This window comes from Polyergus mexicanus, unplaced genomic scaffold (assembly GCF_030449975.1).
Source record: "Polyergus mexicanus isolate NDT 795.1 unplaced genomic scaffold, iyPolMexi1.0 SCAF_2, whole genome shotgun sequence".
Lineage (NCBI taxonomy): Eukaryota > Metazoa > Arthropoda > Insecta > Hymenoptera > Formicidae > Polyergus > Polyergus mexicanus.
Window position 1 is genome coordinate 6,405,419 of NW_027223322.1, and position 17,839 is coordinate 6,423,257.

Here is a 17,839-nt window from a genome sequence, read left to right on the forward strand (position 1 = left end):
TCGCGATGCATAATTAATTAATTAGGAATCCCGCGGCACCGCGAGATCGCGCGATGGAGAGCGATTTGCCTTTTAGCTTTGGCCGAGTGATGGGATCGATGCGGTTACCGTGACGACGGGACCGTCAGAGAGGCCGAATCGCGTGCGGATGACGGCTGCTGCCACCGAGCGCGTGTGCGGTTGGCGCTTTGCGTTGGCGCCGCGATGCAGTGACGTGACGACGTCGTCGCCGTTGAGAGCTCTCGGAGCTCGGAGCGCGCAACCTCGGAGGCGATCTCGTATCTTGGTCGCGTACGGGGCATCAGCGTCTCGCCACCGTCACCCACTGGACGGGCGGATAATCCTCTCTTCTTCTTCCGGGGACGTTGTTGGATCCTCGCGCGTTGCACGACGCCGTTTCGGGCCGACGAGCAACCGCGCCATGCGGTGCCGGCCCGGCCGCACCAGGACACCGACACGGACGGGCCGCAGCGTCAGCAGGACGACGACGGGGCGAGCATGCACGGCGGCACCGAGGCCGTCGTGCATCGGGAGGAAACGCCGGCCAAGCTCCTGCTGCTGCGACGATGGAGCGACATGCCGCGTCATCTCCAATTCAATCCGCACATCCACACCGGTTACAGGCCGCTCATGACTATCCGCCAATGCCTCGGTAGCCTCTTCTACATCCACAACGAGACCGTTAACATCCTGACGCACGGTGAGAGAATGGAGCTCGAGTTCTTAAGAATGTTCATTGCGATTAAATGGATTCGTTTATCGTTTTAATTCTGTTCTTTAAGCTTCTTTAATATGTTATGATCTTCTTCTAGGGTAGTCCTTTAAAATCTCTCCAAGATCTCACGCGCGATTGATTATTAGATTATCCGCGTGCCAAAAGCATGGATTCCTAAAAAATCTGATTTTCGAGCCATTAATTGCTCGAAATAATTATAATATAAAGAATCTTATGACATTTGCACGATACTTTTATCTTTCGAACATTTTGAATCAGTTCTAGAATAATATTAATTTAATATTTTGTTTATTGAAAAAGCAGATAGATAAAGATTATTTATTATTTCGAAGTCATTTTATATTTGTAATCAAATTTTTATTTTAAAACTAGAATATATTATCTATGCGTTAAAAATTCGATTACATAAATATATATATATATATATATATATATGAAATTTCTAAAATATCTATTAAAAAAAAAGTTATCAGAGCTTAGGAAAATATATAGAAAAATTATATAAAAATTATATCAAGCAGATGAAATAAAATGTATCGGTCTGCAAATGAATTTGATCGCACGCGCAAGATAATAGCTATTAGTACTCTTTTTCTACTTTCTGTATAAAGTAATAACGTAATGCAACGTTATATCATCCACGAGATTTGCCGTTCTCATAGCTATATTAAGGGAGAAAAGTGGATTGGGTCCCTTAATGGCTTTAAAGTCAAGGTGGAAAAATGAATCAAGGCCAAACTTCCGTGAAAACCTGGCACTCGACGAAGACGCATTGCAGGCTAACGGACGCGATCGATGAGAACGAAACCATATAATATTCCCGCCAAAGCCGATTGATGAATTTCTAACAATACCGCGATATATTAGCCAAATAAAATAGATTTAAAACGATTTTCGCGTGTACATATATCCGATAAAGTTCGAGAAAAAGCGACGTGATTGTCTCATGCGACATTGCATCGTTCATGCATAAAGTAGACCATAATAACGCGGACATGAGGGTGAATTTTCGAAATTTTTGAAATTTCTTCTATAGAGAGAACAGAGAGAAAATTCCTTAATCTGTCTCTTGAAATGCTACGAATTATCCGCCAACATTCTACCATATCTTCCGGGTCTTATACCGGTGTTCTGTGGTTTCTCTAATGGACCAACCTGTATATAAATCTCACGTCTCACGTATCGACCGGCGCACATGTGCGTGAAATAAAATCTTACAAGTAGGTCAGAGCTTCTTACTGTGTATGAGAGGCTAGTTAATATAGACTGTTTAAAAGAAAATTGAAGATTTTCGTGAATGTTCGAATTTTTTTCTTAGAATCTCTTTTTCACTTATTATTATTCGATTTTGCATTATCATTGTGATAGTATTGTCAATCCTGATAATCATTAGTGAGACAGAAAATAATGTTATTTAAAGATTAGAAAGCTTATTCTTATATTGCATAATTTGTTTAATGGAAATTTTCTCTCTTTTTCTCCCTCCCTCTCTCTCTCTCTCTAATATTAATTAAAATCTCTAATATTAATATTAATTTTCAAATAATATGATTATTCTTTGTGAAAAATTTGTAAAAAGCGGATTATCGCAATGTAACACAATATGCAGACGTAGCATATTTTTAAATAATATTAGAAGCTTCGTTTTAAAATATATATGTTATTTAAAAGAACCCATAGTGAGTGAGCGATCGCGTGTGATTTCAGGATTCGCTATCCTTTACATGTTACTGACGGTACCGCATTTACTTCCATGGAACACAAAAGGAACGCTCGTAGGAATTCTGTCCTGGTGCCACTTGATTGGCGCCGTTAGCCCGTGGGTCGGCTCCTTCCTGTACCATCTCTTCATGAATGTCAACTATGACGAAGTCTTCTACAGAACACTGCTAAAAGTCGATATGATCGGCATATGGCTATGCCAGAGTTTCGGTGCGTGATGCATTTGCAGATGAAAGCCTCTCCGAATGAAGACAAAAACGAATGAGAGAACAGATATACGATTAATTCGTAATTTATGTAAGATTTACTTTCCGTATACGAGATTTCGTATCTCGAGTGGATCGGTTTTTCAAACGAAGAGCGCTACTAAATTTCTGCTTAAACGTAGAATGTCTTATTAGATAGCTTAAGTGTAGCGATAGATGCATTTCTATTTTACGCACGATTTATTTCTTCAGGAGCTATACCGATGATGGCAGCCGCAGTTCATTGCCTCGCCGATAACATCTGGTATTGCTGCATTCTTCTTTACTGCACCCTCAGTATTTGGGGACTTTTAAAGGTGATATTTTTTAGCTTACACAGCTAATATTAGTTGACATTTCGTTACAATGACGATTTTAAATGTTCGCATAGGCGATGACTGCGGCATCACCGTGGGAAAGACGTTTATGTTTCGCTCCTCCTTTCCTAATGAGGATGTTGGTTATGACATTGAGGTGTTTCGGCATCGGTGGCGGATCACCCGACGCTCTTATTCATATAATATTACAGGTTCATTTTTTTATATTTTCATTTTTCGGATATAGTCGCGCAAACGAATGCCAATATTAATAATAAGGATTAATTTGCAGGATCTCGTAGCTGTGATAGGTGCATCCATCGGCGCTCTTCGCATTCCAGAGAAGTGGATTCCCGGCAGATTGGATATAGTACTAAATTCCCATAATGTGATGCACGTAATGGTCGTCCTCGCTGTATGCTCTATGCATACCGCCACTTTGAAGGATCTTGCCTGGATATCCGATCCGTCTACGTGCAATAGAGCAAGCTATTCTCCTTCGGATCGCGAAGAACTGTGATTAAAATGAGAAACGCGACGGTTTGCTGCAGTCTGTGATAAACCGAGCCTATAACAACTGGCGATTAGTCGAGCGCTTCGACACTTGGAGACCAGAAAGTGTGCTTAATTCTACATATAATATAATAGATAAATCTATAAATATTAAAGAGAAATATTATATATATATATATATATTATATAATTATAATATATATAATATGTTATATATTATATATATTATATGTATATGACAGAGAGTTTATAATACAGAGTTATTTAATTTATTATGTGATCATCGCAGAACGGCTTGAGTACAATCATGAGTACAAAGTACATACGGTTACTTATATCATATCAAATGTCGTATGATAATTGGAAATTTATCTATATCTAATTTATCTATAGTTTCTCTACTTCGAACAATAGATAAATTAATAAAAGTGATAAACTGGCGAATTTGATGCGAATGAGAGAGAAGTAAGCCTATATTGAATGAATAAGTAATTTATTTTAAAATATCTCTGCTATGGACGATAAATAATTGGAAAGAAATTGTATTGTTAATATATCTTTCAGTTTTTGTGAAGCAGACTCATTTATATCTTAAATGCATACAAAATTTTTGTCAGACAGTGAGAACATATTATATTGCATCAAGACTTCTTCTGAAATTAAATTCAAAATCTCAAAATCAGTTTGCATTGGACGTGTTTTAGATTTCTTTCTACGCCAGCATTTTAGCACAATCTCGTGCATTTAAATGCAATTTTATTGTTATTGAGAGAAATTAAATCATATTTTAACTATACACAAAAATAATAATTATATAAAAATAATAGATATATCTTTATATAGTATATATATATAAAAGGAGGAAAAGAGAGAAAAAATGCAAAGAGATATTAAAACTCGAAGTATTAGAAATGAATTTTACGCAAAATAAATATTTATCAGTCATATTCTCTTACAATTCGCTTATTCTTTACATAGTTGATTCCTTCAGAACAAGAGTCTATTAAAAGAAATTAGAAATTCAATAGTGAATTGTATGTACTTTATCAATACATAGGGGGAGAAAGTATATACTAGCAGTTATATCTGGAAAGCAATATAAACACGTATAATAAAAAATATGTTTGTTGTTATAACGTAATAATTCCAGAGTCTGCATCTCCTTGCGTCCAAATAAGGCAAGATCGAATTTAGCGTAGGTGGTACACGAGAGTTCAGGTTTGAAATATTTGAAAAAAAGAACACTGGATATTATCGTAATTTTTTAAAAATACGTTTACATGAACACACAAATAATCTACCTGACATAATTTAATCGTTAAAGATTAATAAATAAGAGTTGCAAATCAATGCTTCGCACATTATTATAATTTTGCCGCGTGAGAATGTTACCAACACGGATTGTGTCATAATTTTACCTAACGTGTTTAAGTGAGTAAAATGAAGAAATAAAGCATGAAGATCATGAATTATATAGAACTACTATATGAAATACAGTCTCTTACATGCTTCTAAAAAATTATATATGTGCGCATGTGTATTATATATTTATCAAAATTAATCAACACATATAAATATTAAGCAAATTTTAATATAACAGTGCATTAAATCGCAACAATCTTATATAAATGTAACAAATTTTTTCTTTTTTTTTTAATTTTATTTAAATAACGTGGACTAGAGTACATTATCAGACGCAATGCTATCGCGCAACCGGTTGCCTATCTCATAGCGGCCCATAAACAAGGATCACTCTCTGAAATTTATTCTACGAGTCCTGAAATACTGTCCTACATACTGTATTTCGGAGAAATTTTTGAACTCTCGTGCCGAATTGGAACAAGCAACAGATATTTGTGTGGGTTGGTAAAAAAAAGTAAAATAAAATTACAAATTTTCGGATTAGAGATATCTCTATCAAAGTTATCCAACAATATACATCCTTGTTCTAGACGTCCATTTTTTAAATTTAGTTATACGTTATAATATATATATGTTATAGACTTTTTGTGAAATCAGCCTTTTTTATGAAAAAAATTGAATTTGCAAAGAATCTATAATATATATCTAAAAGCAAGTAAAACTTTTCAAAATACAATAGTGAACGTTGGTTGAATTCCAGCATAGTATAATTTATTTTGCATTTGTAACAGAACTGTTCTATAAACATTAGTTAGCTTCTACTTCATTCCAGAAAGATAGAGATGTAAATTTCAATTAATAGACGATTATCATAAAATAACTGATCAAGACATAAACTTAATGAAGCCAAAGTTTTTAGATTTATGACTTTAGAAGATTATCTGGTAGTAAAAGAGCAATATAATAACGCAAAGTACGAACATGTACTTCGTATTTCCAATGTCGAATTAACATACATCTTGTATTTTACACTACAGGTGGATGTATATCGTTATATTTTGATTATGTAAACAAAATATTAATTTTAATAACTTGCAATATTTGTGCCCGAAAGATTTATTATATGTATAATTTTACAAGTTTGTTATACGTGATTTTATTTAATTAACACGCGCTGTCAAACTTAACCATATTAAAAATAAGCAATAATTAGTAAAGTATTAATAGAAAACCTATATAATTGCATTCATGAATATTACATATTTTTTTAGATTCTCAAACATATAACTCATTGTATAATCATATAAATAATTATTATATGCTTAATAATTATATATCAGATATATAAATAATTTTTATTTACACCTCCATATGATTGAGAATACGTTGTTATCGACATAACTAACATATTTAAAAAAGTAGTTGTGATTTACAGGTTGTATAATGTACTAATAGAAATCGTTGTAAAAAATACAACGCGATACAAGACAAATAAAATATCCTCGAAAATATATACTACATATAATTAATTATTCACTAGTATGTGCAAACGAATACATATTTAATTGAAATTAGATTTCTGCATGTTTATACCATTTGCTGCAATTCACTATTTCTTTCCTGCAAGAATATTTTATGGTTGTACTCTTATATATGGTTCGCACAATTTATTTGTTGCCGCTCTCATTATTGCAATGGAGCTTCGCTTTCCTGAGTGTAACTCTTTACTCTGCTGAATTTAAGTGGTGGATATCTGCCGCCGATAGGCGATGCTCTAAATTCTCTTACAGATGGTTCCTTCAAACAAATTTTGGCTTCTTGTCCGTTTTTATATTTCGTGAAAATACTATAACTAATCCACTTTAATTGCGAATTTATTCTTCTGTAATGATTCTGTATCTCGAATTCCTAGAGTGATATGCATATCAAAACATAGTGAAATAATTCTTGTACACATAAATCTTTCAATTTTAGATATATTCAGTCTTTAATACTCACAATATGAAACGTTTGTTCGCCACTATCATGTATTGGCTCTCTTTTTTTTCGTTTATAGGAGAAATTAATTCCTTTAGTCTCTTGCCTTTTCAGCATCAATGTAACATAATTATTATGTAATCTATAATGACCAATCAGAACTGATGTATTGCGCGGTATGCGATTTCGCAAGGAATTTACGCAAATTTGAGCATCATCAGTCGATGTCAACATCAAAACTTTTCCTTCAGGAAAAAATCTAAATGCATTGATGAAGAATGGAATTAAATTATAGTTTAAAGATATAGGAAAAAAGTTTGATTTCTTTGGATTTTTTACTTTGTAATATGGCTGCACGCAAAAAATAGAAGATTTAATAATATTATACTAAGAAGCAGTTATATACCTCAGGTACCGGAAATACTCAACGAGATGCCATGGTCTATAAAAACGATCTTGAAAATTATTTTCTCCATCACGAATATAACTTGTTTTATTAATGTAACATCCGTTGTATCTTAATCTAGGCCGTTGCAAGTACATATCTCTCCATGACTGATATTTCGACTCACAAGTACCGCACTTCACCCCCCATACTCTATCAATAGTGATTCCAAAATTCGATTATATTAACCATCAATATTAATATTTATTGATATTTACCTAACACAGGCCAATCGCCAGATTTCCGCATCTCGCGCAGATATGTAAAATCCACGACATACTCTCGAAAACATTTCTAACGACCGAAAATCTAGATCAGAAGACACAACCCATCGTAGAATGTAAAGCACTATCTCCATTGGCAAAGCAGATATATGTGTTGTCTGAAACATATATTTAGAATCAAATGCAATTATATAACAAAAAGATTAGCCCATATAAAATATCGCATACTTAAAATTATATTATAGATTGAAACAAAATACTTACACTTTGTTCAAATTTTGGAAAACATACACATTGATTGCAATTTACAATTTTAGACAATTTCAAAAATAAGTCAGTTTCTTCTTCATCAGCTCCGTTATAATTTTCGCTGTCATTGCTAGTTGAGAAATCATTGTTTAGTGTATCAAGACTATCATCAGCGTCAAATCTATCTCTTGTTTTCGCTTTAGTTGATTCATACAAACGGACTTCGATATCAGGAACCAGTTGTACCGCACGTTTATAAAACTGGATTGCCTCGTAAAATTTTCTACTTTGTTCATGTTCAATACCTTTAAGAAATAAATTCTTTGCCTAAAATAAACAATGACATACAATGAAAATGTTAAGCTCTTTATTTTCAGACAATAATTCACACACCCTGTTTTCAATAGAAGCTTCGTCGTTTGCGACCTCGATGCTGGGTAGTTTTGGTGAATATGTCCTCGATACATCACGCTTGGGTGATATTGTCAACTCTCGCTGCCACTGTTCCCTGAAAGACGTTAAGGCATCCTCAATGTTTGTTCCATCTTGCAAAGAAGACGCCTCCTCATCGCCTTCATCCATGTCATTGCTAGATTCACTGCAGTGGTTCTGCCAATGCATGAAGCAAGAAATAGTTTAGTGGCTAAAATGTGAGATAGTATTAATTATGTAAATTTAATAAAAATATCGTATGATATGTACGCGCATCATGTGATTGTTTATCACAGTATTAAATTAAAAAAAATATATATATGTATATGTGTGTGTACGTGTGTCTATTAAATACAATAAAAATATAAACGTTCGCTGTTTACCTAACGCCGGTATTTTTCGTAATACATAACTAGTATATAGTATGAAAACATATGAGCAGACTTTAATATCTGTCATTATAATAGATTTGAAAAGATTTACATAGTATTAATAATACTACAAACTCATGAGAGATACTAGAATATTAGATTTTACAGAGCAGAATACATGACAATACACGACAGTGTCTGATGCAACTATAAATAGTGCAAAAATATATGATGTAACACGCATATTGTGGCGACGATACTTAAATCCGACGAGGTTAGGTTGCCACCAAACATTTCAGCATTCAATGACGTGCTTATTTAGCGACGACAGTTACGGCTGATTGCATTTTCACGTACCATTTTTCTCGCCGTTCAATTCCCGTCAATTTATTCCCTTCAGCGCATGTACTCTCGGTCAGAAAAGCGTATGACACAGCGGAAACACAACTTTGCCAATATTACCGCCGCCATGGTTTTAGCCTTTCTGCGCGTTTTTCGCGATAGGCGAAGGTTGTTCGGCAAGCAATAGATCGTTTGACCCTGCTGATGCAATGTAAACACATTGTTTTCTCTCTCTCTCTCTCTCTCTTTCTGTTACGATGGCCTATTATCGTAATTAATTATTACCGAAAAAAGCATTCGGAAGTTTTTATTTCTACGAGTATAATATAAATTATATAAAATAAAAACATAATTTCAGGAGAAATAATGGTAAACCTGCGTAAAAGGGGAACCTCCTCGTATGACCTTGACCTTGACATATGGTCGAGGTCATCGTCTTGAATCACCTTGATCTTGAAATAAGTTACGGTCACGATCCGTTAAAAGTTATTAAAAAATAAGTATTATAGATATAATTTACATCTTTGACACCTTATATATAAAATTGCAAGTATATATATGAACAGCCATAATAATACCGCGCGCACGTACACACACACACACACACGCGCGCGCGCGCGTGCGCGCGGGGGGAGGGTGCAAGGGAGGCCTTTGGCCCCCCCTCCCGCACCTACCCCGCCGGTAGGCAGGGTGGACCTTGCTTTTTTGTTAATAACTTTTTAATTAATAATGACCGACGGCTAAAATCTTTTGTATATTGTTCAATCATGACCTTGATAACATATGTCAAGATCAAGGTCATACGAGGGGAATCCCCTTTTATTTAGGTTTACCTTTCCAATTTTTTCCATCATATATTTTTGTAAATTAAAATTCTCTCTCTCGATTAAAGTAAACTCTATTTGAAATTGATTAAAGAATGTATTAATTTTAATTCTTTCCCAGACAGCACAAGAATTTCGTAACATTGCTGTAACATTGCTAAAGTTATATTGTAAAATAATGTCTTTGCAATATTTCTGCAACATTAAACTACAATATGCAATATTACAATGTTGCAGCAATGTTGTTGCAAGCTTCAGTGCTGTATAGGTTATAAGATTTAACAAGAACTTCTTGATTTGTTATTAGATAACTTGTTAACAATATCTGATTATTGTATGTCAGTAAATTGCGTGTTTAGTATATTTATATTTCTTTTTTTTAATATAATACATATTATATTTGCGCACAATAACAATAAAAAATATTCCGTAAAAGTAATAAAAAAAAATTTGTTTTAGAATAATACAAAATTTTTAATAGTTTATCTTTTTATATCTTTAGACAATGTATACATATATGGAAGTAGATATACATACATAACATACAAGTATATTAATAGTTGAATTAATGCATAAAATATAAATATCAATTGAAATTGTAATAAATAAAATCTTCGTCACTATTGTAAATTGTAACCCATTTTTTGATCCTTTTGGGATATTAATCCAATGATCGTACTATAACATAATAAATACACATAAATTCAGATGCTCATAACAATCATAATTATTAATGCTTATTTTCACAAAATAATGTAAATATGCAGATTTACTTTAACATTTGTCCTTCAAATGTTGACCAAACTACTGTTGCTGGATGTGTCATCTTATATGTTAATAAAGAGTTTAGAGCGCGATGAAGTTCCTGAGTTACGAGAAATTATATTAAAATTTTCTTTTTCTAAGAACATATGTATATCTACATACCTGTATCATTTCCGCAGTTTGTGGTTTACAAGTAATATATGCAGAAAAATTAGGATTACTAATTACACATTTTCCTTTTTCTCGTCCTGAAATATAAGTAAATACTATCAAATATAAATGATTATATAATATATTAATGATTAACATCCAAATAGAGATGGGCATACTTATCGATATATTTGGTCCAGTAAATAATAAAATTGGAACACTTATACAAGTAGTATCATGTAAATATATAAAGGTAGAACGTTGCTTTGTAAAATATGTTAAATATTGACTAGCAAAGTTGGAAGCTTTCCAATTTACACTCAACGGATGCACACGTACTGGTCCATCTTCTGGTGTCCGGACAACAATAGTTTCATATTTAGTAATATTACTAAAAATATAAATATAATTTCTTTGTAGAAATGTCTCTACATTAAGAGCTCAATAAGTTAATATTTTTTGTTGTATATGATTTCAATAAATAGCGGTTATAATTAGAATCAGGGCGTAGTGATGCAGATTCTCAGATTGTTTCAAACAGATCAAGAATTGAAACAAATCTTTACCTTATAATAGCAATGTTAGGATATAATCCCGCATAAACAATGGCTTTTATCAATGCTATGTTATGTGAATTTCTATTAGCGTTTCTATCGTCCGGATTATTGTTACTCAGAAATTTCATCTCGTATAAACACTGTGCAAATTGAGTTTTCATTTCGGAGAGAAGTTTTAATGTGTTGTAAGAGAGAAAGTATTCTTCGCAGAATTTTCCAGCGTTTCCTCTTTGGCGTGCAACTTCGAATCTTCTTAGAGCTTCCGCAAAAGCAATATGATCACTATTCTCTCCCATACTGAGTTCTAACTTTTTTTGACGAGCTTCTTTCTCTTTTCCCAGCGGACAATAGAAAGCATCTTTAAAAGAGAGACTAGCAGCAATAGCAAATATTGGTTTGACGCAAGAGAACAGTGCCGCCCAGAGGATCATTTTTCCTAATAAATGTTTTTTTTTTATTATATATATATACGTATATGTATTACAGTAACAAGAATAACCTTTGTAGCAAAAATAAGAGCAAAAATAAAATTACCTGTTCTAGGATCAAGCGGCAGATGTGCCAAATGATAACCCAAAGAAGTCAAATGCTCTTCTTTGTCTAGAGCGTCAAGTGTTCTAAGTAAATCCAGAGACAGATCGATGGCTTTTAAATCTGGCGGGTCCATGACGCTAGCTAGGAACTCTTTGGCTTTTCCTAATTGCAGGATTTTTATTTTCAAAATCACCTCTTCTAAGCGCGTTCTCAACATCTCTGGCAATGGATATTGATCAAACGCCATTTCTCGAACTTTGTAATACAAGTGATAACATTCCCCACTTTTAACCCTATGAAGAGCACATGTTTAATTTTACAAATATAGAAATTCGATAAAATACGTATTATTTCTGTTTCAGTTTAAAACTAATATATAGAAAATAAAACATATCGCACCTGCCGGCTCTACCGCGTCTTTGTTTGGCAGTAGCTAAAGATACCCATTCAGGTTCTAAAGTCTGAATATTATCTTTTATATCGAATCTTCCGAGCTTTGTTTTCCCACAATCTATTACATACACTACATCTTCTATAGTTATTGATGTCTCAGCAATGGAAGTTGCAATGATTATTTTACGAATATCATCAGGTGATTTTTCAAATATAAGTTTCTGATCAATCGTCGGCAAGCGTGAATGGAGCGGATAGATGATATATTTGTCTATAAGGAGAATTTTTATATTATATACACACATACAAAGTATATATGCGTTACTTTTATATTGTATACGTATACTGTAATCTTCAATTAAAATATTACATTTGATATTATGGTACTGTTTAAAATATATATTAGATAATATCGAACTGTGTGTAAATGGCTAAAAATCAGATAGCGACATAATTAATTATTAAAGTAGAAAAATCTGATTTAATTCAATTCCAAAAATCAGTTAAATCTATAATTTGATTAATTAAGTGTTAAATTAAAGCAGCTTAATCCGTGAATTCAGTATACATCATAATATACATGTAAAACAGATGCTAAATGTATTTAGTGTTAAATTACATAATATAAATACTTACCGGATGGATAATATATAGGATCTAACATCATTTTATTTAATTCTGATATATCCATTATGCCAGGTAGAAAAATAAGAATAGCTCCAGGACCTTTTGTATTACAGATATACCTAACTAACACTTCTATAAGTTTCAATGACAAATTTTCACTATTTGGATTCCGTAATTGATTAAAAACATGTTCTCCATATTTCATCTAATTACATGTAAACCACATTAACATATAAATAATTTTAATTATTATCACAGTTTTAAATAATTTTAATTATTATCATATTTTTGAGAGATATCTATATATACAAAATATATATCCTGTTTTAGATACACACATATGTATATACACAAAAATAGAACAAAATATTATTCATATATTATTTACCTCAGTTCTAAGTTGTTCAATGTAAGGTTGCATTATATTTAAAAATTCGTCTTTCTTATGTTTGTATCTTGTATCCTTTAGACATTTTCTATAATCTGTAGGTTCTTCTTCGGGGAATTTGAATCTATAAATTAAAGAAATATTTAATATTATGTACATTTTAAAAAAAAATTCTCCGATATATATAAGTTTTCAAAAATTAATTAAAAATTTAATAGACAATTATCGCAAACATGTTAGATAACATCAATACCTACTCTGTAAGTGACAAAACATCCTCTAAATAAAATTCTTGAACTGGATAGGTGAATCCTGGTATATGTATCATTGGACATTCGTTATAATATTTTGAAAAACGTTCAGAATTTAATGTTGCACTCATCAAAAGAATTTTTAAATCTGTTCTCTGAAAGAAATATATTTTTGTTAATTTTTATTAAATATTTCTAATATTTGTATATAGTAAATATTCACACGATTCATGCTAGATATATGTGCAGAATCTTTTCATAGTTTGATAATATTCGAATAAATTTATATAGAATAAAATAAAAAATTATCTTGCTCACAAATTATATAATATTAAATAATTTTCAAAAAAGTTACAAGAATTGTGTATATCTAAAATTTTTGAATAAAATAACTATAATGTAGGACACAATAAAATACAGTCCAAGTATAAGTCCATATTAACATTATGTAATAGCGACATGGAAATACTCAAACTTACTTTTGGAATAATTTTTGTTAATAATGTAATAATAAAATCACTTTCCGTGGTACGTTCATGAATTTCATCTAATATCACATGAGAGAAGCTTTTTAATGTTGGATCAGTCCTCATAATTTGCAGTAATATACCAGTTGTGCAAAACAATATACTTCCTTGCTCCCGCATTGGAATTCTATAGATAAAAAAAATCATCATGATTTAGGAATCTTATATTTTTTTTTTTATAAAATATCATATAGTATACGTTGTTGAGTCTCATATAAATATACTTTTCGAGTCGTATCTGATAGCCCACGGATTTCCCAAGCTGTTCCACTCTTTCCGCAGCTACACGTTCAGCAATGGAAATAGCTGAAATCCTTCTAGGCTGCGTGCAAACTACTCGAGTAATACTACCGTTTCCAGCTTCTAACTGATCATCCAATATAAATTGCGCTACCTGTGTGGTTTTGCCACATCCTAAAATTTGTCCAAATAATAGTTGTTCAAAGAATAACCATTATTAACAATTTAATTATTAATCAGAATAGAAAATTTAAACAAGTTTGTAACAAATGTATAATGTCCAAAAATCAAAAGTTCTCAAATTTTTATTTCCACATTGCATTCATTCAAATGCAGATAAAAATTCACAAAAATATTTTATTTTACGTTAGTAAATAACTTTGGCAACTTACCAGTTTCTCCGCTAATGACAACAACTTGATTATCTTTAATCAATTGTAATATTTCTGATTTCTTATGATACGCTGGTAACTTTAATCGAAATTTTAACATATTTAGATAATCATTTTGAACTTGCTTATCTTTATATTCATTTAGTAATATTCTGTCAACATTACTATTCCTCTGCAATTTTGATTTCATACTTGTAGCCTTGGTAAAATTGTGCTCTATATCACCATTTAAAATTTCTAAAAACTTTCTTTTAAATCGGGAATCATGAATATGATGATACTTATCGTCATATTCAAAGCTAGACCTTTCGTCAGAAATTGGACTGCAAAAGGTCTTAGAATTATTTAAAATAGTTTTAATTCTTTGTTCTAGATGAGGTAATAATCTGAAAACTTGAAATTCAGGGGGAAGTCTTCGTGTTTGTGAGTAAGGTCCTCCAGATCCAGATGCAGATAACTGCATTTGTTGTTCTAAAAAGTTTATAAATTATGTTTCAGAAATATTTTATTTTCTTTTAAAAATATCAATATTCTAAAGGAAAAACAATAACAGTTGTTATATAATTAAAACATAATCGGTATTCTCAGCAAAAGTATTTAAAAGTAAAAAGATATAAAAATTAAAAAATTAAATTTAAGGATGTACTGACGCGGGGGAGGCTCAGGATTTATCCCCTCCAATTTCAATAAGCTTGATATATGTATGTTATAGTACTGCCCACTGATTAATTACACAATTACAGGTAAAGCCACTCGATGCAACTCTCAAGCATTTATGAGAAAAATTAGTTTATACTTTCCGCGTTAATTATGTATCGATTCGTAACAATGGATTGTTATCCAGCAATTGTAGTTGCGATCGTAAGGCAACCGACTACTATGGTGGACCATTGCATGTTTGCAGGTTCAAATTTTTTTTTCTTTTGTTTCTTTCTTCTTTTTTTGTTTTAATAATCTGTATTAACATGGATGATTATGCGATATATTTTGAACAAGAAAATTATTATTTAATTTTCTTTTTGAAAATATGTTACACAATCACATTCATGTGAATGCAGATTGTTAAAAAAGATTTAACTTTAAATTATTATTTAATTATGGAAGTATTATGGAATTATTATTATAATAATTATATTATTATATTAATAATAATTATGTAATCCGATGGATGTCCTTTGGACGTCTTTTCTTTGAACATGTATATATTATTAAGGATATATTAAGCTTATTGAAATCGGAGAGGACAGATCCTGAGCCTTGCCGTAAAATTTGTACTATAAACAATATAATATTTTTGGAGATTTAATTAACACAAAATATTCAAAACCTAAAAACTAAAAACCAGAAATTTAAATTCTATAGATAAGCAAATAAAGTATTACAGGATACAATTTCGGATATAATAAAGAGAGTTAGATACTTTGTTAACTAACATAATAATCAGATAAAAAATATCAATCAAAGTTATAATTACTAACAGGAAAATATCTCTTTTATCCAAAATATTATATATATATTTATATATCCACAAAAACCGAGCTTTCTCGCTGTTTATAGTTATACGTATATTATTTCTCCAAAACATGCACTACTAAAAAAAAAAATAGGGAACACTTTTCATACTCTAAAAATTGAGCTGTTTTCAAACCGCTGAAACTCGACGAAGAATCATCGTAGACAAAAAATTAAAAAATTTTGAAGCTTGGAGTTTCAAGCTTAATGCATTATCGGTAGATTCAAAAAAAAATTTTTATCTTCCTTATTCTGTGCTTTAAAAAAGAACTCATTGTTTTGTTTCTTAAAATTATGAATTTTTGACACTCCGCGACGCGATGAAAAGATTTTTCTCGAAAAATTCAACTCAAGTTCCATAAACTACATTTTACCTACAAAATGCTTTTTTAAATTTCCTACAATTTTTTTGACCAAATTACACGATTTTAAAACTAAACCTATATTTTTAGAAATAATGTTAGTACTCGGCGAAAAATCATCGCAGATAAAAAATTGAAAAAGTATCTTGAAGCTTGAAGTTTCAGCTGTAACGCGATATCAATAGTTTAAAAAAATTCTTTTGTTTTCTGATTTTTAGAAAATATAGGTTTAGTTTCAAAATCGTGTAATTCGGTCAAAAAAATCGTAGGAAATTTAAAAAAACATTTTGTAGATAAAATGTTGTAGTTTATGGAACTCGAGTTAAATTTTTCGAGAAAAATCTTTTCATCGCGTCGCGGAGTGTCAAAAATTCTTGATTTTAAGAAACAAAACAATGGGTTCTTTTTTAAAGCACAGAACAAGGAAGATAAAAAATTTTTTTAAACGATAGGGCATTAAAGTTGAAATAACTGAAACTTCAAGTTTCAAAATGCTTTCTTAATTTTTTGTCTAAGATGATTTTTTGAAGTTTCAGCGGTTTGAAAATAGCCCAATTTTTAGAGTATGAAAATGTGTTCTCTATGTTTTTTTGAGTAGTATATATTCATGTACATTAAAAATTAGAAAAAATAGCATATTCGTGTAAAGAAATAAACAAAATGTATAAAAATGATGTTCATTAAAATAACAATTTTACCTTTTCTATTGTGTTGTGCAGAGAAATTTGACATTCCATTAGGAAAAAATCGGTGTGACATTTTTGCGAGTATAAAAAATTTCTCAATTCTAATATGTCCGATCAATCATATTTTTTTCATATATTATCGATTCACATTTGTTCGCTCTATAATAATAATAATTCTAGATAATCCGATGCTATAGAGTTTATAGACAACACACGATATAGTACCAACGAGAAATCTGAGAGCAGCGCTGCTAGATCAAAATGGGAAATGGGAATCCCCACCACGTGCGTGCCGCACGACATATAAAGCGGGGAGCACACACTTTTGCATAAGCGCATAATCATAAGCATAAGGAATTTGATTGGTCAATTTCGTTATGCATAAGAAAATGGACCAATCAATTTTCTTATGCTTGTGGTTATGCGTTTATGTAAAAGTATGTGCTCCCCGCTTAAGCCTATACACACAAATTGGCATAGCTGCATATGCATAGCATAAGACCATCTGGACCAATAAGCATCGAAATAAAATCGCCATATTCACATATTCATAGCATGCTCATTGGTTCAGACGGTCTTATTCTATGCATATGCAGCCAAATTTGTGTATGATAGGCTTTATGCTACACATATATAAGACATAACGGCTACGTCTGTTTAATAAGTTTCGTGGTAAGTGGTGAGAGTTGAATGTTC

At 31.6% G+C, this 17,839-nt stretch overlaps 3 protein-coding genes across 5 annotated transcripts; 1 reads left to right on the plus strand and 2 right to left on the minus strand.

Annotated features, from left to right (window-relative positions):
• Nucleotides 1-194: 194 nt before the first annotated feature.
• LOC138944745 (progestin and adipoQ receptor family member 4) lies at nucleotides 195-6,396 on the plus strand. The gene is made up of 5 exons (XM_070315701.1): nucleotides 195-700; nucleotides 2,444-2,668; nucleotides 2,917-3,020; nucleotides 3,095-3,232; nucleotides 3,313-6,396. The coding sequence occupies exons 1-5, from the start codon at nucleotides 499-501 to the stop codon at nucleotides 3,538-3,540; spliced, it is 897 nt and encodes a 298-aa protein (XP_070171802.1). The 5' UTR covers nucleotides 195-498; the 3' UTR covers nucleotides 3,541-6,396.
• Nucleotides 6,045-9,093, minus strand: LOC138944744 (F-box only protein 9). 3 transcript variants are annotated; one of them, XM_070315700.1, is made up of 7 exons: nucleotides 8,951-9,093; nucleotides 8,184-8,433; nucleotides 7,806-8,117; nucleotides 7,536-7,699; nucleotides 7,279-7,470; nucleotides 6,894-7,014; nucleotides 6,045-6,803 (listed from the first exon to the last, which is right to left on the minus strand). In XM_070315700.1, exons 2-7 carry the CDS (start codon nucleotides 8,409-8,411, stop codon nucleotides 6,582-6,584), a joined length of 1,239 nt encoding a protein of 412 aa, XP_070171801.1. In that variant the 5' UTR covers nucleotides 8,412-8,433; nucleotides 8,951-9,093; the 3' UTR covers nucleotides 6,045-6,581. The 3 variants fall into 3 exon arrangements, with proteins under 3 accessions (XP_070171801.1, XP_070171798.1, XP_070171799.1); XM_070315697.1 differs by having other exon boundaries at nucleotides 6,894-7,131; XM_070315698.1 differs by having other exon boundaries at nucleotides 6,046-6,803; nucleotides 6,894-7,131; nucleotides 8,184-8,399.
• A 1,278-nt stretch (nucleotides 9,094-10,371) lies between these two features.
• LOC138941910 (ATP-dependent DNA/RNA helicase DHX36-like) lies at nucleotides 10,372-17,208 on the minus strand. The gene is made up of 14 exons (XM_070311867.1): nucleotides 17,156-17,208; nucleotides 14,584-15,054; nucleotides 14,176-14,365; nucleotides 13,904-14,078; nucleotides 13,431-13,579; nucleotides 13,174-13,297; nucleotides 12,795-12,990; nucleotides 12,165-12,429; nucleotides 11,766-12,058; nucleotides 11,241-11,667; nucleotides 10,854-11,065; nucleotides 10,687-10,772; nucleotides 10,533-10,624; nucleotides 10,372-10,437 (listed from the first exon to the last, which is right to left on the minus strand). Exons 1-14 carry the CDS (start codon nucleotides 17,187-17,189, stop codon nucleotides 10,380-10,382), a joined length of 2,772 nt encoding a protein of 923 aa, XP_070167968.1. The 5' UTR covers nucleotides 17,190-17,208; the 3' UTR covers nucleotides 10,372-10,379.
• Nucleotides 17,209-17,839: the final 631 nt, after the last annotated feature.

Excerpts from the sequence above, each read along its gene's own strand:
- LOC138944745 (XM_070315701.1), top strand. The coding sequence starts at position 499 with ATGCACGGCGGCACCGAGGCCGTCGTGCATCGGGAGGAAACGCCGGCC. Across the intron at positions 701-2,443 it reads CGTTAACATCCTGACGCACG|GATTCGCTATCCTTTACATG; the intron begins GTGAGAGAATGG and ends GTGTGATTTCAG. Across the intron at positions 3,233-3,312 it reads TTATTCATATAATATTACAG|GATCTCGTAGCTGTGATAGG; the intron begins GTTCATTTTTTT and ends ATTAATTTGCAG.
- LOC138944744 (XM_070315697.1), bottom strand. The coding sequence starts at position 8,411 with ATGCATTGGCAGAACCACTGCAGTGAATCTAGCAATGACATGGATGAA. Across the intron at positions 7,132-7,278 it reads GAGTATTTCCGGTACCTGAG|ATTTTTTCCTGAAGGAAAAG; the intron begins GTATATAACTGC and ends CAATGCATTTAG. Across the intron at positions 6,804-6,893 it reads GCGAACAAACGTTTCATATT|GAATTCGAGATACAGAATCA; the intron begins GTGAGTATTAAA and ends ATATCACTCTAG.
- LOC138941910 (XM_070311867.1), bottom strand. The coding sequence starts at position 17,189 with ATGTCAAATTTCTCTGCACAACACAATAGAAAAG. Across the intron at positions 13,298-13,430 it reads GATGTTTTGTCACTTACAGA|ATTCAAATTCCCCGAAGAAG; the intron begins GTAGGTATTGAT and ends TTTAATTTATAG. Across the intron at positions 10,773-10,853 it reads TGGACCAAATATATCGATAA|GACGAGAAAAAGGAAAATGT; the intron begins GTATGCCCATCT and ends CTTATATTTCAG.